Source organism: Pollachius pollachius, assembly GCF_949987615.1.
Source record: "Pollachius pollachius genome assembly, chromosome: 5".
NCBI lineage: Eukaryota > Metazoa > Chordata > Actinopteri > Gadiformes > Gadidae > Pollachius > Pollachius pollachius.
In genome coordinates, this window is record NC_136938.1 from 17,652,213 (window position 1) to 17,675,356 (window position 23,144).

The following is a 23,144-nucleotide window of genomic DNA, read 5'->3' on the forward strand; positions in this document are numbered from 1 at the left end:
CCGGGCAGGATGGGAGGGGCCAGGCCGGGCATGGTGGTTATGTCTGCACTTTCTCTTTATGCGATCGCTCTGTCTCCGCTCTTTATCAGAGTGACCCCTCGCTGACTTCTAGATGGCGGGGTGAGAAATGATTCTCAGGTGATGGCATCAGGGTGAATGAGTACGCTAGCGTTTGCAGGCGGCCTCTGCTTCTGTGTGTTGGGTTGCCTACTGCTGACGTAAACTGAGCTCACTGACTAAGCTAACTAAGCTAGGAGCTCTGCCAGTTTATCATCACTAGTAAATAGAAGAAAATCAGCTTTGAGGCAGTATTTTCTGTAGTGGAGCTCTGGTGCCAGGTGCCCTAGTCTGGATGATATGAGGAAGACACGTGGGCATTTGGGTGGCTGGGTTGAAAGAAGTGGAACCTGGAGGCCTGCACACCTTTGTTCACTGTCCACAACAAAACAGGTGTTCCGTGCAGTCCGTGAAGCCCAAAAATGTGAAAGTAATTTGGGTTTAAGCCTCCATAAATATTGACACGTATGCGTTGTGTAAATGCGTAAGTTGCCTCTGTGGGGCAGAAGCCAAAAACCTTCTTGTTAGAAGATTAGTCCTCATTGAGCTCATAAGCCAACATCTAGGCGGATTGGACTTTTGCTTCATTTAATCTTTCCTTTATGAAGCTTAAACTCAAATGCATAATCCTGAACATCACACAAAAGCGGTAATTTCCGTTGAGTCGTTAGACATGGGGCAATACGCCGCGCTATCAAAGGCTGTTAAGTCATACGTGTCAATATCACTGAACGGGGAGAGAGCCCATCCAGCGGGGCGTCGCACCGGAGACAGGGGCCCCGTCTCGGAAGAGAGACCCAATGACTTTTGGAGTCACTCTGAGCATCCATTAGATGCATACGAGGACTGGTGGCACGGCCGTCTGCATAAAGAGAGCAGCTAGGAGTGTAGTGGGGGAGTGGGAGGGGGTGAGTTCCCCTGTCCTGTCTATTTGTTTAAAGGATGGCCTGGCGACTCTATGGGTCTGCTGCTCTCTACCGTGCAACACCAGGCACCATTGAGCACAGCCTGCATTGACTTATCACCACCGGCGCTAGAATGGCTCTGTTGCCACGTCAACACCGCGGGGCTGGAGGGGTCATCAGCAGCAGCGGTGCTCATTATGATGCTATCAGATTAGCGTATAGCAAAGCTGGGAGAGGGGATGCTTGGCCGCTCGCGTCGCACAGGAAGAGGCCATGGTGGGCGTCCTGTAAGCTCTGCAGGTGGGCGGTGATCTCTCTGGGTATATTGTGTTGGAGGCGCTGGAGATAATAGGCTACTACGGAATACATCCCTGCGTGAGCGCTCAAGTCAGGGTTTTTTTTGTCACAGTCAGAGCGCTTTTTTGCCACTTTTTTATGAACTCATGAATAATGCAGGCAGTACGCACGTGGCGACCCCTGACCACGTTGCCATAATGGCTGCGTTTATTTCAGCTAAATATTTTTCCAAGCTGAATCTATGGGAGAAAAACACACAGGGCACGGTCGCTCCCCCAGGCACTTTGTTTAAGCTGTCATGGCTCCATAGTTCCAAAATAGCTGACTTTCTTTTCTCTCATGTGGTTTTATAGTTCATTCATTAACTGCACTACTACACCTTTTAATCTTTCCCTGCAAAGGACCTGCTGACTTCCTCGTGTTTTTATACATTTATTTTTTCTTCTTCTTCTGCAGACTCCGCTCTGTGATCCAGTCATCAGATTCAATAGACTAGAGTCTGGCCTCCTTATTGAATCTAATCTAACTATGAATGTCTATTTTTATTCTTACAATCTACTGCTCCCGGGCAGTCAGAAAAGGTCCAGAGAAGGATCTGTCTGTGTCATTTATCTCTGTTCATGCACACAAAAAATGTGTGCATGAGACAGCCAGAGAAAGAGAAACAGATAGACAGAAACACAGACAGCAAGAGAGAGGGAAAGAAAGAGAGAGACACAGCGAGGCAGACAGACAGACACGCAAACAGAGAGAGAGAGAGAGAGAGAGAGAGAGACATACACGCACATACAAACACACAGACTGGGACAGACAGACAAAAGGTGTGAGGCTGAGAGCAGCAGCAGGGAGCGACCCGGCCCACGGTTCTTTGTTAATATTTAATTACAGTACTCATTGGTGGCACATCTTTAATTCTCACTAGAATGAACCAGGCAGAGATAAAGGATAAAGGTTACTGCATCGCAAGGGAATCAATCAACATGTTACGGCAATTTCCCACAAATGTGTTTTTTGGAATGCTTGCGTGTGGAGCCTTTCCCCCCCTGCCTCTATTCAAAAGACAAAAGGAGAGGAGAAGGCATGCTGTTACAGGCAACTGGAGAAGTTGCACCTTCAGGAAGGGCCTGTTATTTGGCATTTGCTGTGCTGGATTCACACTGCCGGCACATGCATTATTCCCTTGTCCTTGATTCACTTTGCCTCTTACCCACATCGCTATGTCATTACAAATCAGGACATTTTAGTATAATTGGAAGTCAGCATGCTTTTTGTTTTATGTTAATAATTCCCCCCCCCCCCCCCCGCCCCCACAAAAGATCCCTGAACAGTGACTCCAGCCGGATCACTCTTGTGTGATACTTTCTCTCTAATTTCGAGGAGAGCTCTACATTCCGGCCTCTTCACCCATGTCTATTGTTCACTGTGAAGAAGCTCAGTACGTATGGATCCGGTTGGGGAGACACTAGGGCTATTCACATTGATTACAATCAAAGTGATACAGACAGAGAAGGGGTCATCTATAAATAACATGCACTTCGTCACGTCTGCTACGCAAAGACATTATAGGGCATTCTCACAGGGATTACAGGCATATACGATAGCAGGGCAGAGCAACTGGAACAAGGAGTAGTGAAGAGGAAAGCGTACCTGGCTTGTAAGACATTCCTGGAGGGAAGAGGAAGCCTTGCTGGGCGGCAGCAGCGGCTGCCAGCGTGCGCTGGTCGTGTGGAAAAATGGGGATCATGAGCGGAGGCATGTGACCCTGGACCTGCTGAACAAAGAGGAGGCAGGAGATCAGAGGCAGGCCTGAGCAGAGACACACACAGGCACATAGAGACACACAGACAGCCCATGCCAGGGGTGGGCAGTGGAGGGGGAAGGGGGGAGATCACAGCTGGCCCTAACGTGTACTGACAAGGGGAACTCTCCAGCGACGGCCGGACCACGTGGGCTAACGCGGTACCGGGCCCGGCCGTGTCCACTCTTCATCTGAGACACAATTTCACCTCGCTACATCAAAGGGCCCGGCCAAGGACCCATTGTTAGATCCATCCCTCACCTCGCTGGGCCTTTAGAGCCGGTGTGTGAGCTGGGACCATGAAGAATCAATCATGAATGAAAGCTGATGAAGATGAAGGTGACGATCATAATGGTTATTTCAAATCACACAAGGATTGCGAAAACAACATTGCCGTTATGGAAAGTCCAGGACGGGAGTCATATAATGCATTGCACACATGTTAAGGTTCAACTAAGCTATGCACAAGTTCACTCCATAACCACACACACACACACACACACACACACACACACACACACACACACACACACACACACACACACACACACACACACACACACACACACACACACACACACACACACACACACACACACACGCACACGCACACAGTGAACTGATAAAAGAAGCTCATCTGCTTAGTTATAAAGCATTTGGCCCATAATCTTGGATGATCACTTACACAGACCGTAAAAGCATCCATTCCCCACAGTCCAGTAATTTACAACAAATGTTTTCTGGTTGGGGAAAAAAATCTGAGACAGACCAAAAACTGCTGGCTGCATGCTGTATATCATTTTAATGTCATCCTCTGGCTCTCTGTTCCAATCACATATTATCCTTCACCATCGACCCTGATCATAACGCTCCCATTGGATATGTCAAGGGAAGCTACTTTAGCAGTATAATCATGAGCTATAAAATTGTGTGTGTACGTGTGTGTGTGTGTGTGTTTCGCATGTATTCTGTGTGTTTGCATTCGTCTTTTTCTTTTGTGTGTGTTGGTGTGAGTTCAAGCATGTGTGAACGGTTGGTGGAGAAGCATATGTCTGAGGATATGCTTGGCAGGGGGGAAGGGGGGGCGGTTTCAGGGGACACACGCGCAGACCTAAGGTCCAATCTTACTGTCACCCCCTGCTTCCTGGTGGGCCGTGATGGGGAGCAGCCCCGGCTACCATGGGCCTGCAAGGGTTAATCTAGCGCGGAGCCGGGCTACCTCAGGGGAACCTGCCCTGGGAAAGAGGGTTAATAAAGGTCAGCCCCAAAAATAAACACTTTACAGAATGTCTCTCTATTCATCCCTCTTTAAAATCAAGTCGCAATAAAACGGGGTCTGGGTGCAATTACCGTCGCTGCATTGGGGCATGAAATCAACCTGCTCTGAGCGACGGCGTCCCCCTGTTTCTCGCTGAGGTCTGCTTATGATCTTCACTTTTTCACCCCCCCCCCCCCCCCCCCCCCCCCCCCCATGCCCTTGACTGGTGTTTTTTGGGGCCGGTATTCTCTCTTACAGCTCGCGAGCTAGACCTACTTAAAACCACTTTATTGATCCGTCCAGAGGTGCAGAGCTCGACTGAAAACGAAATAAATAAAGTCATTTTTATGTCTACGGGGCTTTTACAGAAGTGCAAGTGTAGAAAGTTATATTACAGGAGAATAGAAAAGTATCGTAATCCTTCAGGATGTAAAATGTGCTGCTGGTGGGAAAGAAAGACCCAACAGTTTTCAATAAATGTACTCAAATAAAACATCTTTATGTGTGTGTGTGTGTGTGTGTGTGTGTGTGTGTGTGTGTGTTTGTGTGTGTGTTTGTTTGTGTGTGTGGGAGTGTGAGTATGTGTGTGTGGGTGTTCCAGGTTTCCAGAAGGACTGGACAGATTAAAGATGGACTTTGGCCCAACACGTATAGAGCATATGGAAACATGAAGTAAGTAATGTCACAACATGGGGTCAGGGAAGTGACGGGCGGGTGGTTGGGTGAGGTGGGAGGCGGGGTCAGGGGCGTTTCAAGGGAACATAGCTTTTCACTGTATCTGTGTATGTTTTGGCTGCTTTTGGCAGCCAAATGTACAGCCCTCACAGGCCTTTATTGTTTAATATTTTTTATTAACTTCAGCACGGACTGGGAATTATATCCATGGAAATATTTGTGCACACTTCGTATAGTGTATAACAAGACATGTGATATGAATATGCACTTTTAGAGCAAAAATAATCAAATTCTAAAATCAATAAATATATTTGTATTGAACATTTATTCTTTGATAGTGGTTGTCCTGCAAAAAAACTACGCTAAAATGATGGCTTCAAAAATAGTAATATATATCTATCACTTCCTTCCCGGTGTTTACCACTCGGTCTTTGTCAATAAAAAGGAGTTTGATGAAGTACATGTTGCCAAGTAAGTAGAACTGTGTAATTATCTCTTAAGATCTACTCGTCAAACAGTAAACTGTGCTGCACAAATTTGGACAGATTCCTCACGTTTAACTAAAATCTTTTCTTCCTGAAACACAAATACATCTTCCACAGTGCTTCCACATAATATCACAATATAATTTAATTAAAATGTGCATAGTGTATATTTTCCTTGGTAAAATGTCAAGGGGTCAGCTTCAACGATTACCACGAATCTGTGTAAGACATCGGATATTTCTATTTATACATTGTTTTTTCACAAAAGTAAAATAAATCGTGCATTGACTTTGCATTGCTGTTTTGTACTATAACGAGCTCCTTGCAGTCATCAAATAATGTCAGAGAACGGGAAATCAAGTCTAGAGGCACTTCAAATAGAGGAGCATGTCTTGGCAGTCTGTCACTTATTGGCTGGCAGAGAGACAGAGCAGACAATGCACTTATGTATTTAACAATTGTATAATATTTAATTGGAAGTTCTTTATCATGAGATTGGGAGGAAAGACAATTTATTAAACCAAGTCGGCAGGGTTAAGATGAATGCCATCCTACACACTCTTCACACATGTCCCCCACTTTCTTTGAATCCTGTTTGTCTTTAATCTTTGCTTCATGCTATTCTAATGATGGCAGAAAATGTATAATGTATGAAAGAAGAGGGTTTAATTTGTGTTCGTGTGTGCCTGTGTGCGTGCATGCGTATGAGTGTGTGTACACGTGTGTGTGTGTGTGTGTGTGTGGGTGTCAGTTTTCTCCTTTGTGACTACACATCCAATCCCCCCCCCCTCCCCTCCCATGCCTCCTCTTTAAGAGTTACCCCCCACGTTCATCCATCTGTGGGCCGAGTGCCAGAATATTTCTATTGCCAAGATCATCTTGAGGAGTCTGAGGGTGAAGCGCAGCAGATGTGAGCGGGGCACTTGGGCAGCGTCCTTTCCTACTCCCCCCTGCTCACGGCCCCATTGTTACACTGGTGGCGCGCTCCCTTTGTCTTAGCGCGGCTAAGTACAGGATAATGCCGTTTCACACCATCTGCCCCGCGGCTTCATTAAAGACACATGAATCAGCTATCTTATGAGGAACAGGTGCTATTGTGGCTCCCTCAAGACGCCACACTGAGGTTCTGACTTGGAATACTTAAAGAGGGGCATCTGTAGTGATCAGTCAGAACAGACTGGGCCAAAGGCTGGGTCGTCTCTGCCAGCACACACACACATCAACAGCGGTTTCCACCGGGGGGGGGGGGGGGGGGGGGGGGGGGGGGGGGAGAGTGGTGGGATCCAGCAACATGTATCATCTATTCAGATGACCTGGTGACGGCTGTAGCGGGCCAGCGTGCAATCTGTTTCCCCATCAAGGATGGCCAGGCTGGAAGGTGACGAATGGAACCAGCCTGCTTGTGTGATGGGGAGCATATTCAAGGGATAAGCCATTAGATGGCAATCAGAGTGGTCAGGAGGAGCTCCAGCCTGATTCTGTCCTCTGTGCCTTTCTAAGTGGGATACATATCAAACAGTTATCATCAATAGCTAGCTAATGATGCTCAACAGTTAGCTAACAGAAGCTTAACGGCTAGCTCATTTCATTAATAAAGTGAATTAAAGAAAAATAAAGACAATCATTTAAATTAAACAAAATATTCCCTGTTTTTTTAGTCTTTTAGAAGACTTTCACATTTTTCAGAAGACTATGCTATGTGTGATGTGGCATAGTAATAGGAAAGAAAAGCAGCTCCCCTTTAAAGACACACACACACACACACACACACAGACACACACACACACACACACACACACACACACACACAATGTTGAAAGGCAGCGGCACCCCAACCCTGAGCACAAATGGAGATGTACAGCGCATTACAGCACTCACGGGGTCCCTGTCAACACCCATGTTCCTCACTGTCTATTACTGTCTCTAAACAGGCCCCTAGATGCCCTAAGACCCCCTACCGGCTATCCCCCCGAACCCTGCATACACTGCCCTGATCCCTGCTGGGATTAACTCCTCACCATAGACCCTGGTTTTAGAATGTCGCTTTGGCCAACTAATAGGATGAGGAGAAAAAAACGGAGACATGTGTATTCATTTCACCATGTTTCAAGTGTATGATTTCTCTTGAAAATACCAGCTAGATCGTGCTCTCATATTATGGATAATTACTCCTTGACATATTTGAAAACGTGGCTCGCACTGGGGCTTATCTCGGCTCGATCTGCGTTCCTTTGATTTAACGAGTGTCAAACCGTATCTCAAACCATATCGTAAAGCTGTTGTAAGTATGGGCGACAATACGACCGAAAGTGATCAAACTGTCTGACATCCAAATTGATCGACAGCTTTAACGTCAGAGCCATAGGCCGTTCAGTGAAAAAGAACACAGCGTAATCACAGGATACAAATGCAATAATAATAACATGTTGTGTCTTCGCTTTTAATAACCTTTTTATCCAATAAGCCAATTCCACACCCTCTGAACACTCTTCCTCACCTCACTGTTGTTCCGATTTTATACAAAAAGAAGGAGGGTGGCGAATCCAAGTGCAGCTGTTACTAAAGAACTGATAGATCACACGTTGCTCCAAGTGAGAGTGAAACCCATCCATAGTGTGCCATTGGAAGGTAATGGGACCCTATGCAAAAGCTGCCATCCATCTTGCCCCTATGTCGGCTGCAGCACACTGGGTGCAGCTTGGTTCTCCGGGACTATAGTGTGGTTTGGTAGCAGAACCCAGAAGGAGCGCGCTGGATATGAATGGGGGTACTCCATCTCTTTTTTTGTCGCAGCTTTAGAAACACGACACTCACACAGAAACCTGCTCTGTGGCACTGGTCTGTCTTGTTTCGAATGTGAAGGTTATTGAGTCAATACAAAAAATGTGTTTGTGTGTGCTTTGTTGACATACTCAAGACCTTGTGGCCAATCCATTGGGGAGGTGTAGGTCTACCTTGAGCCATTGTTTTGACCACACCTCTGGTCTTACCTGTAGCAACAACCATGCTATGTTTCCATTGCCATTCAAACACGACCACTTTGAGTCCCAGAATGAGTTCTCTGTGCTCGAGATGCGGCCGATTAGACTGACAAAAGGTGCGGTCTGACTGTGTACAGGCGATGTGGCAGCGTCTCCACACAGCCCTGTCAGTGTGTGAGACCCTGCCATGAAAGGGTGGGGCAGGAAACCCAGGCTCTGGGTGAGGCCGGGGCCTTCCAAGGGGAAGAACCAATAGATTAATTCTTGTTCCACTAATACCTCGAACAGTAAAACAAGCTCCCTTGGAAAACAGCCATCCCAATATGTCTACATGAAGTAGGCAGGCGTTTAAGAAGAAGGGCAGGGCAGTGTTTTCCCGCTCCATCCTTTAGACCCACTTCTTAGCTTCCCCCCCCGCATCCCCGCTTGACTTTCATGACACTGTTCTTACTCTGCAATGTGCGCTAAAACGGCATGTTATTCCTTGGAAACATGCACACTGTTCTAATTCAGAGAGATTTAGAGAGCACTTTTGTACTGCTGCATGAGGAGCAGCCAAGGTGTTGTTTGAATCAATATGTAAGTAACCTAAATAACAAATTATTTACATAGCATTATCATGTTAAAAAATATTTATATTGTATATTAATGTAGCATAATACTACTAATAATATAAATAACAATGATGATAATCATAATAATAATTATACTTCTACAAATAATAATAATAGTACAATTTGTCAACATAATGAATTGAATTATTTGAATAATCCCAATTTCATTGTTAAATCTACCCATAATGTCCAATCAATCCCTCATTCTGAATGAATGGGTCGGTTAAACGTGTGAAATCAGGAGGAATCGGTCATGGTCTGGCCTCAAAATGAAAGAGGTTCTGGCGCGAACCCGTTTCATACCCTCAAACAACGTATATAGAAATGAAACCAAAAAACGACAAACAAAGAACACAAAGCGTCCCTTGTGTTGTGCCCGAGTGATTCTCGGGGTCAGCATCATTATCCCAGGCCTACATCCTTGCCGTAGGGAAACAGGGAAGACGTCAAGTGCCCCCTGATACCGCAGGAGGCCCGCCTCTTTAAGACCATTTGACACAGACTAGTTGGAAAGTCCTCCGGGAACATGTGATGTGAACGTGGCTGGGAGGCCAGGGGGGCGGGCGAGGGAGGTTGGGGCATGCAGAGGAGCCTCGGGGAGAGCGCTCTAGCTGCTCCCGGATAGGACAGGTTCAACGCCACAGGGCCACGGCCTCACTGTATGTTATTTGTATGTTTCTTGCGAGTCAATTTAGCATAACATAACATGTTCTATTCACCTGAACCAAACGTGTACAGGTATAGGATTATGTAGCAGCTGTCAAAGAATGTTCTATATTATAGCATTCCCTCCAAAGGAAGTAAATGGGAAAATATAGTGTTTCTAAAAAGTGAGACAGAAGAACAGCCCATAATCTAATAATGGTATTATCCACACAGCGGCTGTGCACCCCCCTCCCCACCCAGATAGACTGGCTCTCTGTCTTCACTATGGCCTCCCAGCTGCTGGGGCCACAGAACAACAGAGCCCTGTCTGTTGTTCAGCAGAGAGCAGGGCTGTGTGTGCGTATGTGTGTGTGTGTTTGTGTGTGTGTGTGTGTGTGAGTTTGTGTGTGTGTGTGTGCGTGCTCATGCGCGCGCGTGTGTGTGTGTGTGTGTGTGTGTGTGTGTGTGTGTGTGTGTGTGTGTGTGTGTGTGTGTGTGTGTGGAGGGGGAGGGAGAGCACAAACAAGTGTTAAGACTTTTGAACATTGTCCCAAATCATGGCACACCTAAGACTGAGAGACAGGTTTTAGAACGTGATCCTATTTTATATAAAATAATGAATATTTGAATATTTATTTAAATAAACACATGTCCTGTATTCTTCATACTACAGGAATTAGGACATTTGTTAAATTATTTATCATAATTCAATGCTCAGGGAAATACATTTTAAGAAAATGTGTCGGACCAAATGAGTCACTCATTGTGTTCCTTTAGGGAATGTTCAAACCCCCACCCCCCCACCAAAAAAAGCAAAAAAGGTCCTTTTTTTCTGCGTGAGCCATGGGCTGAATGCTTTGCTTTGCCACCCTGAGCCCTAAGAAAACACGGGCCCCCTTTCTCCCAGCAGTCTGCCGGTGCACAGTAGAAGCCATTAATGCAGATCTTTCGCCCAGCGCGGGTGCCCACTGCGGAGCACCATGGCCATGCGGAAACCGACGCAGAGACAAAACAGTTTGCTCTACATTAGCAGGGAAAACACAGGCTGCGCAGAGAGCCCGGAGGAGACCCGGGCCAGTGCCACACTGGTAGATGTGTTCTCAAACCAAACTGATATTTTCCTTTCAACCGTTGAGGGCACAATGGATGTAAAGTGTACGAACCTCCGCCCTCGTCCAGGGTAGGAGGGCGCCTGAGTCACATAGTGATCTAAACAGGTGCTATATAACCCTATTCAGGACAAACGGGCACTTCTTTCAGAAGCACTAGACGCTAGAACCGTGCATGTATAGTTGGGAAATTTGTGTATAGCACTCAATTATCAAACATACTTGATGAAACGTGACATCATCGAAAATCTGCAATCGTAATTGCTAGATTTGTCAAAGCCCAGTAAGAGGCATAAAGGCCCTGCTAATCGATTGAGCTGTTGTATTGTGCTAGCTGATATAACCAGTGAGAATTGATGGCAGTATTAAAAAAGGGCTTAGTCCCAGGGTAAGCTTAAAAGACCCATCGGTGACAGATTTAAAGTAGACACTCAGGTGTGACATTACAAATTTCTAGTGCGTTGCGTGGCGTGCGCCCTCAGATGGAGTCTGTTCATTATCACTGCTTAAACTGCCGAGGTGTCAGAGCCCACCACCACCATGGACTCTGGCTGCTAATTGCAGAGGAGCATGGTTATGTTGCATAATTAAAAACAACAAGAGGTGTGTGTTTTGGCTACATTCCACCGATGAAGAAGTAGTACACAGGATCCGTTTCCCACCACACCACAGTCTCTCATGAGATGATTTAACCTGCATGGTTATGCATTGACATTGCTGCTACCTTATGATAGCATTTAGGATTGTGTATTGATGTAGTGCTCTTTAAACGATCTGATGTACTTTAGCTTGCAGGCACAAGCTAAAGTACTGTTGATTTGATTGAACTGGGTAATCAGATCAACAGTACTTTAGCTTGCGCCTGAAATAATTTCTTAGTTAGGATGGTGCAGGCCATGTCCATAAAGAGAAAACTAGAGAGCTCCCTCTGGTTATCTTCAAAAGATCATCTAACAAAACCCACATACCAGACTGCCGAGGTAACGACAAGTATGTATTTTACTGAAGCATGAATTTGTATTAGCACGATAAACATATTACTAAACCAGCCGTTAATCCACTTAACTTAATTTCCAAAACATCAGCCACTCCTGATACTGTATCAATTACATTTTTGTGCATCATTAATTTTTAACAGGGATCCGATAGCTTTATTGTTCAAACTGTGCTTGCCTTTATTTAATAGTCAGCAGTTCCTCTGCGCTGTGACAAGAAGGCACATTTCATAACTAATTAAATTGATCCCTCCCTCCCCACCAATCGAGACCACTACACTGAATTATTTGTATCCAAGTGTCAATATATTAAATCACAGGGGCTAATGAGCCGGGTCGCCACTTTCTTTTATCTTCAGCCTCGCATGTGCACATCTTCATCAGCTAACAGTCTCCTCAGACGGGGAAGGAACACGTTGGATGGAGCCGCCCTGGGTGAGAGCCAAGCCCGTCTGACTAGGCTGTTAATGCCCTCACATAATCCTACACGCAGGCTAACACTGCGCTCCTCAAAACAAGGGACAACCACGGCAGCCAAACATTCTGTGCGGCACGCACACGCACACACAAACACACATACACAAGTAAATACACACACACAAAGACACACACACACATTTAAATACACACACATACACAAAAGCAATCACTCATGCACACATAAGCATGCATACACACACACACATACACACACACAAAAGCAAGCACACACACACTCACACACAGTTACACAGAGATAGATAAACACACACACACTCCCATTCCCTCCCCTATTGTTTCCCTGCATCATGCTAACAGTTGTGATCTGGCTGCGCTAATTGGGGAACTTACACATTCTCTTTAGCAACGTCTATTTCTCTGGCTTTTTTTTCCAGTGCATTAATAAGAGTCTCACACTGAGAAAATAATTTGTGCCAGGGAGACAACAAAAGCCCCTGAAAATACACAAATTAGAACCATTATCTTTGCGCAATTACCAAGCAGCTTTGTTTATTTTCCGTCATGATATTTATTTAAATTATTAACCGTTACATCGGTTTTTGGTGAGTCTTTGTCTTGTTTAATTGCTAAGAAAACAAAATCATCTGATTAAATAGCTGCTCATTGCATTGCAAATAAAATGCATATTGTATTTTGAAAAATGTCTACAACAATTACTGATGATATTCACAAATAAACAATTATGTTTATTGTAAAGAGTATTGTTATTAACAAAAAAATTAAATGGCCTTTGACAAAATATACATAATTAAGTAAAAAAATAACATTAAATTACAAATGTGTTAGATAGACTGAAAACCATCTTTCCTGGTTATAGAAATATAGGTTTATTGCTGTGACGGCCGGGCAGATGAATCCTCATAACTAAATGGGTCTTTAATCTGGTAACTGTTTGCAGCGAAAACATTTTAACTCCCACTGTTTGTCCACATCATCAAAGCCGCATGTGAAAAAACCTTTGACACTTTGAAGTAAGCGATGGCGACATTATATAGGCCTATTCTCTTTTAACCTTTTCTACCATCCACTTTTAAAGGAAAAGAAAACACAAGCACACACACACACACACACACACACACACACACACACACACACACACACACACAGACACACACATACCCACCCACACACACATGCACACTTAAACACAATTTGGCAATCGGTATGAGATTTGTATATTTGTTTGTATACTTTTCTAAACTGTTTCATAATGAATACGTCATAAACTCATGGTGTGTGTGTGTGTGTGTGTGTGTGTGTGTGTGTGTGTCAGTGTGTGTTTGTGTGTGAGTGTGTATGTATGTGGCTGTGCATGTGTGTGTTAGTGTGTTTGCCCATAAGAGGTAAGTCCAACAGCCTGGTAATGTCAAGGTCCCTGACAGGACAGACCGAAGGGGGGTAAACAGAACCAGACTCCCTCATATTTTATATCCAAGGATCAAAAAACAGGAGACAATAACCCTGATAGAAATTCTATATCGGTGGAATCTGCTGAACAATGCAAACGCTGCATTGGAATTCCAGTCTTGGAAGGGAGAAAAATCACAGGATTGTGGTGTCTTTGTCGAAAACAAACAGTTCAAATTGACCAGGTGAAATCTTTCTGATTAAACTGGTCTCTCTCTCTCTCTGCGTTTTATCTGGCGCGCTTCTTTCTGAAACCTGTGTGTGAAGATAGAGTTCAGCCTGACCTTTCAGTCAATATTTATTCTTTTGATGTGTGTGGGCTTGTGTGTTTTTCTGTGTGTTTGATACAACATGTGTATATATATATATTTTATATAGTTTTTTAATATATATATATATATTTCTATATGCACACACTCATACTAAGGGATTTGTCCTAAACATCTGTAAGAATACCCTGATTTCCACCAGGTCTCATCTTGACAGGGGACTTTACTCTGTGGGTATTACCATAGCTGGTGTTCCCTTCTCACCACTCTAGCCATGCTACAGAATAGCCCCTTATAACGCAGAGAACACAGTTTAGACAGCTAATCATCCCTTCATGCCCACACATTCCCGCTACTGTCGATGCACTATCCACCATGTTTTATCCCTTGTATACCATTGTGTATATACTGGTGTGTCCGCCAGTTGAATGTCCTCAATGTCTATATTTCTACATTGATAGTGATGGTGCAGATAATATGAACCCAGAGCTGAACTATGCTCTATAGAAAGCATTTACCACCCACCCCGGTAGTGGGGGAATTACATTCCTTGTATCTTATATCACTGTTGAGTCTTTGAGTGTTTGCTCTCTGTGTGCACACAGGCAACTCTCCCTACGTGCCTTTTACAAACTCATTTTATAGACTTCTTCTGGCACAGCCTGACTAAACCTTGAACTCACATGTAATTAGAAAATAGCAATGAAAGAAAAACACATTCGAGGTGGCCAATAGGTAGCCTATAGTCTGAGGGATAGATTGAAGCTTTTCATTTTGTTTGCTATACAGGACAGGATAAAATGGTTGTTGAGTGTGAAATGTAGAGGCCAATAGAGGCTAGTTAAATAATAGTATATCTAGTGGACTGATGCAGGTAAATATATAAATGCAAATATGACCAATAAGTTGTTTTGTTTATATACATGTTCAACCGTGCACAATGCTGGAAAAACACCCGGAATTGTGTTTTAATCTTGATGTGACTCCGGTCAGGGTTTATCCCCTGGTGGGATTCAATTAGTGCCAGGTTGATTTCAACAACGAGGACAAACCAACGCAACACAAACAAGCAGGGAGAGAAAAACACACAAAGCCTTGAGCTTTTACTTTTGATAAGATCCTAACCCTGCAAGCTAAACAGCTGCTATCTCATAGCATATGACATTGTAATCCCGAAGGACAAAGACTCAATCTGGTTGGCCCTCTTGTAAGTATGATGAGAAAACAGAGACAAAGCAGAGATGGCCATTCAACGGATAGACAACTTGATTAAACTGCCTGATGCCTTGTTCAGAACCTTCTTGAACTAATCTGTCTTCTATCTCCACCACCACACCGTTCTCTAGAGACACTCAAACTCAAAAACAAGCTTTTTTATAAGAACATGTGAAACTTCCCAACAGAGGGCTCAAATGACCGTCCCTGTGGTTTTATTGTTCTGCCCTGGAATGCCAGTTTATGGTGTTCATTGATGTGATCGGTGACTTCATCAATGCAGGAGCTGAGAAATCCTGTTTTTTGTTTCCTCAGCCCTTGAACTAAACCTAGAGGAGACTTTGAAGGGCCACTGGGATCCCAGTAAAGTCTACTGCTTCCCATGCTAACAGCAGGGGGGACCAGTTCCCAACGTTGCTTTACCACTGTGCTAAAAGTCTGTGACAAGCTTGTATACAGTAATAATGGTCAAAGCTGGTGTGTATTAAAAGGGGCCAGGATATTTTTAAAAGAGGAACTGCAATGAAAGCACAGAATCCCAACGAGAGGCTTCACTAATAGACCTCAAAGCGTATACGCTAATGGTGATGGATGGATATTTGGAGACACTACTATCAGGGTAAGCTGACAAAGGAATTTGTATGGGATAAACAATACTGAACCTAATCAAACTGCACTAAGAGCATTACATGAGGTTCCGGGAAACAAATTGTCAGCCGAGCAGATGGTCAGTGGACACGATGATGCTTTGTTTAATTGTGGCCGCTGTGTGCTCATCGGGAGAGATCAGAGAGGAGACTTAGGTCGGAGAGATTCTGGCCAAAGTCTGACCTTTGCAAGGCTAACTTGGACGATGCAGGAGAATCCCTTATCTTAACATTTCTCCATCTCTGTTGAATAGTTTCAAGCGGGTCTGTGTACAACACCTCCACCACCTCCTCCACTCATTTAGACACATTCACAGGTATCATGAGGATGTTGGTATCCACATGCATCAGGAGCCAAGCATGCTTAATGAAGGCATTGGTAAAGAGCAGCCCTTGACGTGAGTGCCCCTCAGCCATTAGCAGTGCATACGTTGCCACACTTCGAGTGTTTTTCCATAGTGTCTTGCACTATGCTCCTCTTTAGTCGAGTATGATATGGCTTCAATTTCCAATAAGCCGTCCAGTATTTAAGTAAAAGGTCTCACTTTGCGGTGACCCTCCAGAACGTGGTGACAAAGACAGCCTTCTCTGTGCTGGTGGGTAAACCTTGAAAGAGAGCGTTGTTTTAACGACCCAGCGGCAATGCCGGCCTTTGTGCTTGGTGCTGTGGATGACGGAGAGGTCTGCATGGACTCTACACCCCACAGGACCATACCAGGACCGAACATAGCTGTGTGTCAAATGTGTAAAGGACGCCTCGAGACCGTCATCCATGGGTTCAAGGGATAACAAATGTACGAGGACAAAGTCGTTGTATATTTAGAACATGTGATTAATACAATAGTGAAATTAAAAAATATAAATTAAAACAAATGATAAAAAAATAATAACTATAATAATACATATAATCAAACACTGAAAACAATTAAAGAGAAGTGCTGTTGGCTATGAGTGGCGACAGACTTCAGATCAGTGTGTGTGGGACGTGGGAGGTGAATGGAGAGGGATGTGCCTGACACCAGAATCAACAAACAGGATAACCTTGGCTCCCTCAGACAGCAAAGCCCACAACCTTGACTACAACCAGTGACCAACCCTTGATTATCCTGTACAGCCTGGCCTTGGCTAACAACACAGAGCCTGGGTGGTCCTGCACTTCAACACTAGTACCATATCAGACAAGATACACACACACATTCACACACTCACACATACACAAACACAAACACAAACACACACACACACACACACACACACACACACACGCACACACACACACACACACACACAGAACATTGCATGCTTTTACGAACAAATAATGCCAGCATAGTGACGCAAACACAAGGAAATACACACACAAACACACCCACACACACACCCACACACTTTAGTCTTTCCTTTCATGACTTCAGTTTACAGCAAATAAAAATCCACGGTGCTCTAATAATTATTATGTAGAAAGAACTACTGCGATGCAAATGTAATTACATTCTGTTTCCATCGAGAGTAGTAAGTAGAACAGGCACAGCCAATGATTGAGATGAATGTGTGTCTGTGTTGGCGTGCCACGTGGCTGTTGTGGGCCATGCTGCTTCCAGGAACGTTTACCAGCCTCTTTTATGTCACACACCTCTAGGCTCCTCACCAGCCACAGCACTCATTAGCTCTTCTTACTCTCCTCTTCTTTCTCTCTTTGTTCATTAAGATGTGCTAATTATTCTCCTCCATATTTTAAAGCGCTCCCAATTACCAAAAGCCAATTAACATCCGATGTAAATGACGAGCATAGGGGAGGGTGAAGAACATGTTACATAAAGATAGACCCGGCAATTTCACAGGGATAAGAAATACATTTGTTTGCCATTCTCTTGGAAAACATACATTTCCTCAAGGTCCTCTTGTCGCTGCCCAGGAAAATAATACAAAACAACACACACACAGATCGGTGATCCTCTAAATGCACACACCTGGATCTGCTGCTGGAGAACGTTGATCTTGTGCTGTTGTTGCAGGAGCTGCTGCTGCTGTCTGGCGATCTGCAGGGGAGACCGAGGTTGAATTAGTGTATTGTTTGATTCCCATCCCACACTCATCATTGAACACCGACAGACTGAACACAACACTGACCAAGATGAGTGCATTGATAACTTGCGTTGAATATAGAAATTACAGAATGTTTTTTTTAGTTCTCAACCAATAATCATCCATTTTATATTGGTCATATGTAATATTCCAAAAAGTGTTGAAATGCAAGGATCCTTAAGGAGGTTGGATTGAGGATACAGAGATACTTTGTAGGGAAGAGCCCCCCCCCCCGTGACAAACAGCAGTCATGCAGTCACACTGTCGATCACGTCTGAGCAGTACCACTAACTACATGCACACTTCAGTGAGTGTGACAACCTGCCTTTAAGTGTCATTTAATTTTCATTTTCAAATATAATTACAAAGTGTTCACTGTAAGAAATTGGTCGTCTGCAAATGTGTCAGGATTAATTTGTCCTTGCTTCCTCACGTATGTCAACAGTTAATTACAGCGTTGCGTCCCTGACGCCTGGATGACATTCAAGAGCTCTATGTGGACCCCTTCCTCCTCAGTCCCCCTGTTTGTCCCTTATCCCCTCCCTCCCCACCATCTCTCTATATCAGCTTCCTTGTCTTTTTTTCACTTGTAACACAAATCCCTACATTTTCAGACACAACCGACTAGATTAAAAAACGACTGAGTGTATGCCAACACCTGTAGCAGGTCAGTGAGTTGAGGTTTCCTTGACAATTAACCATGGTTCCTATATTAATATGACTGATTGAAAAATAAATCAATAGCGGTAATGTATTATTAGTGTACTGTGACAAAATGCATCAATCTACAGTGTGTGTGTGTGTGTGTGTGTGTGTGTGTGTGTGTGTGTGCGTGTGTGTGTGTGTGTGCGTGTGTACGGTCCATCTCTCCATTTCATATGGGGGAGGTTTTGATGGTGTGCTATGAAAACTCTGGGTGAACTCTCAGCTGATAATTGACTCATAGCCATTACGGTGGTGGGTGATAATAAAAGTGTCGCCCGTGTGGATAGTTTGCGTCCTTATTCCTTCACGGACATTAACACATTTCATGGCCATTGCTAATTTGCTGATTTGTACAATATGGCTCATTGGCCTGATTTGTGCCGCAAATCGAATGCCAGGCTTGTTCTAATAGGGGTCGATTTATAAGATATAGAGGATATCTGTGTTTAATACAACGTTTAATTCACACATCCACTCACATTTGTTAGCACAAGTCATACCAACAATTTCCCCACCATACAGCATAAACGTGGGTGAGCGAGCATGACAAAAGTGAAATTAAATATTCAAGTGGATATAAAATAAAACATCTTAAATCTAATATTATTCTAAACTCCTGCACCGGAATAATATTCTATTGCAAGATGCCAGCCATGAAATTAAAAATGAACCAACAGAGAGTTAAGGGACAATGTGTGACAAATGTATTTAATGGAGTATGATATAAAGACGGAGAGTGGAAAAGAAAACAAGACTACGGAGTAGAGGAAGTTGGCGATGTTAGAAAGCAGAATAAGAAAGAAAGAAAGAAAGAACACAGGAAGAACAATATCACAAACTCTGAGAGAGGGAAAAAAATTAGACAAGAAGTAAGATCATAAAAAAGGAGAGGGCACTTCACCTGTTCCTGTTGCTGCCGAGCCAGCTCCATTTGTTGCCTCTGCTTCTCCATCTGTGAGGCGGCCAGTTTCTTCTGCTCATCGTGGGCGGCCAGGAGCTGTTCTCGCAGGCTGATCAGCTGGCCGATCATAGTGGAGAGCTGGTGCTCCTTCTCAGCGAGGCTCTCTGGAGTACCTGAGCGGGCGACACCATGGTGGGGGGGGGGGGTTAGCAGGTGAACTGGTCCAAAACGTAGGGGTAACAGGGTGAAGACAAGCCGACAAACGGATGGGAGCTGTTTGCAGCGCATAGAAATAGAGGACTTTGACCTGGTGTGTCGAAGCATTGAAAACCACTGACAATGGATACAATAGGAACTACAGTAATAATTGTCTTCCAGTAGGCGACACAGTGATCTGGGCTTTTGTACGGCGGTCTAAAACGTAACGAACATACACATGGATTGGCGTATTGTGCTGCCATTGTGTTGTGCATAAAACCCGGTACAAAGACCGGCAGACTGACAGCCGCCGACTGCAGCGGCTTCATTAGAAGTGTTAAGGTCACAGCCCGGAGTTGTCTATTTTACAGGAGGAGCTGCTCACAGCTTTCAGTGTGACATCGCGAAAGGAGAGGAATTGTTGCCGAAGAAACAGACAAAGAGCTACGGGGGAGCTGGCAGCCCCGGGGCGGCGGCTCATGCCAGAAAACCCGACGTGTAAACCCAGAAAGTGTAGAAGTGCCGGTGTTAGAATCTAAATGAGAATCTGACTAGATGTTACCAAGCAGTTCCCCCCCCCCCAACCCCTAGAGCCTCAGGGAGCAGTGAGCGGTGAGCAGTGAGCAGGCAACGACATGGTCCTCACAAGTAGTGTGATAACACAAGAGGTCATGGTATTGAAATAAATGTGAAGATCGGATTTTTATGTCACCAGTTTCAAATCACAAATACACACATTTTACACAAAATGCACAAACGTTTTGAATGGCTTAATTCAATATTTCATAACCACTGTGTTGAGGTGCTGAACAGAATGCCTACACAGGGCTGGCCCGGATGAATTTATGTTCACCGATGGGTTTTTACCTCTGCTTCCCTGCGTGCATGAGTGTGTGTGCCTGTATGCGCGCATAAGCGTGTGCCTATACGCGTGCATGAGTGCGCGCGTGTGTGAGAGTGCGAGTGTGTGCACGCACACATGCGTGTACGTGCGCGCTTGTGTGTGTGATGGAGAGGGCAGCTCCACTGCACTGCTCTCCACCTCCTGCTAATCAATGCTAAGTGATCCTCCCATTGACTTACACACCCAACATAATTGCCAGTGAGAGTCTAGACAGTAACTCACTCTCCTCCCGGTGCACTCCTGTGTGACAAGCCGATCCCAGAGCACACAGGGAAAAAGGAGATGGGGAAATTGAAACAGAGAGGGAGAGGGAGTGAGGCAGCGATATAGGGCAGGGTATCGAGGGGCAGATAGTGAAACAGAGGAGATAAAGGCATGTGGAGCTACAGAACACACCAGTATAGGCTGGCCTAGGGCCAGCGGTAGCTGCATTCCTTCCTGGGTGTCTTCCTCTGGCCACATCTGTCTTGAGTTGCTCCCAGAGCCCCCCAGGGCCCTCTCCACTCAAACTATTTTCATTTGACTAAACACCTGATTTATTTTATCTCTCCAATGAGGAAGGCCGTTTGTCTTAATAGGGCCTGTCAACCTCCAGAACCCATTCAGGGCAATTTACTGGCAGGCCTGTCTGAGCCTAAGCCTGCCTTGCTCTGCCTCCGCTGCCTGCTGCAGTGGAAGAGAGCTGCAATTCTCCATTTATCCTCCTGGCCAGCAAAACAACCCAACTAAAAGCATCTATTCATTGGACTTGCATGTGTTTTTTTCCGAGGACTGAATTGACTTCTTATTCACCAATGGCTGTTGGTCAATGAGAAGGGACACTTGTTGTGAGTGACTTATCTGTAAAAATGTTACATTCTACACCGATTGTATTAACCTTTGACTAGGACCCTTTTTTTTAATAGGTAACCAACATGATTCTTTAGTCACAAATCAATACAGAGAGGAGGAGGGCAGGGGAGGATGGGATAGGGGGATGGAGAAGGCGAAGAGGGCGTGGCATTGCTTTACATCCTTCTGGATGGTCAGTGTGAGCAGAGGGGGCTAGCTTGTGGGTTTTGCACTAGCCCTCCGGTAGCAGAATGAATAGTTCAATAACTAATTTAAATTGCGAAAAGGAAATAAGGCATGCGTAAATGTGCACACAGTGTGCTAGTGTGTTTGGGTGTGTGTGTGTGAGTGTTCATGCATGCGTATATGTGTGTGTAGTTGTGTGTGTGTGTGTGTGTGTGTGTGTGTGTGTGTGTGTGTGTGTGTGTGTCTAAATAGGTGAGAATGTGTGTTCCCTAACAGCAGTAGCCTGCTGCCTGGGGTCCACAGAGGGATCTAGTGGACTAGAATTGGGGGGAGGTGTTGGCCCAGTACAGGGCCTACATGAACACCCAGGGAATACTAACAGAGGGCCCATTGTTGTGATGGTGAGGCTGTGTTGTTGTGAGAAGCCCAGAATGCCCCCTGCACCAAGGAAATGGCAAGTGGCTCCCACTTTACATTCTCCTCTTTCATTGTTCACGCCTGCTTCCTTCACCAGCCGCAAAAAATAAGTTCCGAAAAACGTGAAAGAAATATTTAACTCTGTGGCAACAATGGAAACATTGAAGCAAGCCTGTGTGCAGACAAGTTCAGTATAGCAACAGATGGAGATGTGCAGAACTTCCTTAGCAGACCATAATAGACATGTGTTTTTTGTTGGCATGCCACAGTAAAAAAAAAGAAAAAAATCTCTTTCTTCCTGTTTTAAATTATGGATCAGTTTTAAATGCCGATAAAACTTTTATTGTGCGGTGAAGAAGAGGCGAGCAGTGGCTGTGTCTTTGACAAAGAGGGGCCGTTCCCTGCATATTGCATGGCCCTTAACAGCGCTGGGTTAGGGGTTGGCCTGTTAACGTGTCTCCACGCATCCCGCTGTTGACGGCAGACAGACAGACAGACAGACGGACTAGAAGTTGGCTGCGTGCTACATAAAAAAACGCCAGCGGGCTTCGTCGGTTTAACACTTAGTGACATCTTCCTCTGGGTTTGAGGGGGGAGGAGGTGTTGAGGTACAGGAGGCTCGGCAGACTCATGATGAAGCCCGGTAGGCCCACCATACTAGCAGGTACCTCCCCCCGTCTCCCCCCGGCCCACCGCCGTGTTGGCGGCTGGGAGAGCAGCCAGATGGACACGGTGCGAAGAAGTACAGGAGCGCCGCTGTTATGCGCTGTTGTCCTCTTTCACTTCTATTCAACGTTCACCTTTTGAAATTCTTCACCCCTTTATATACGTATATTTTTCCCCCCTCCAAATTGTCGCAAACTAGGGCAGAAAACATCAACCAAAGCAGTGACTAAATAAATGATAAGGAGAAAACAACCAGAGCCCATGGAAGCTTGAGGGGGGAGCGGGGAGGGGTGAAGGGGAGGGATATGGGGGAGCGGCAGGGCTGGGGGGATTCGAGCCTTGGGGTCTGTGGATAAAAGGCACTTTGTAGGGGTGCGATTTGTTCTGTCCAATGCC

The 23,144-nt window shown here is 45.0% G+C and overlaps 1 protein-coding gene across 6 annotated transcripts in view; it reads right to left on the bottom strand.

Moving 5' to 3' along the window:
• sox6 (SRY-box transcription factor 6) overlaps positions 1 to 23,144 on the bottom strand; it is a 135,363-nt gene that overhangs the window by 38,226 nt on the left and 73,993 nt on the right. For 4 of the 6 annotated variants that reach the window (XM_079736655.1, XM_079736656.1, XM_079736653.1 and 1 more), the window contains 3 exons: positions 19,547 to 19,719; positions 17,826 to 17,894; positions 2,907 to 3,030 (listed from right to left, as the gene is read on the bottom strand). In XM_079736655.1, the coding sequence (XP_079592781.1) occupies positions 2,907 to 3,030; positions 17,826 to 17,894; positions 19,547 to 19,719 (366 nt within the window). The remainder of the gene's footprint in view (positions 1 to 2,906; positions 3,031 to 17,825; positions 17,895 to 19,546; positions 19,720 to 23,144) is intronic. The other 2 variants (XM_079736657.1, XM_079736654.1) reach the window with 1 other exon arrangement.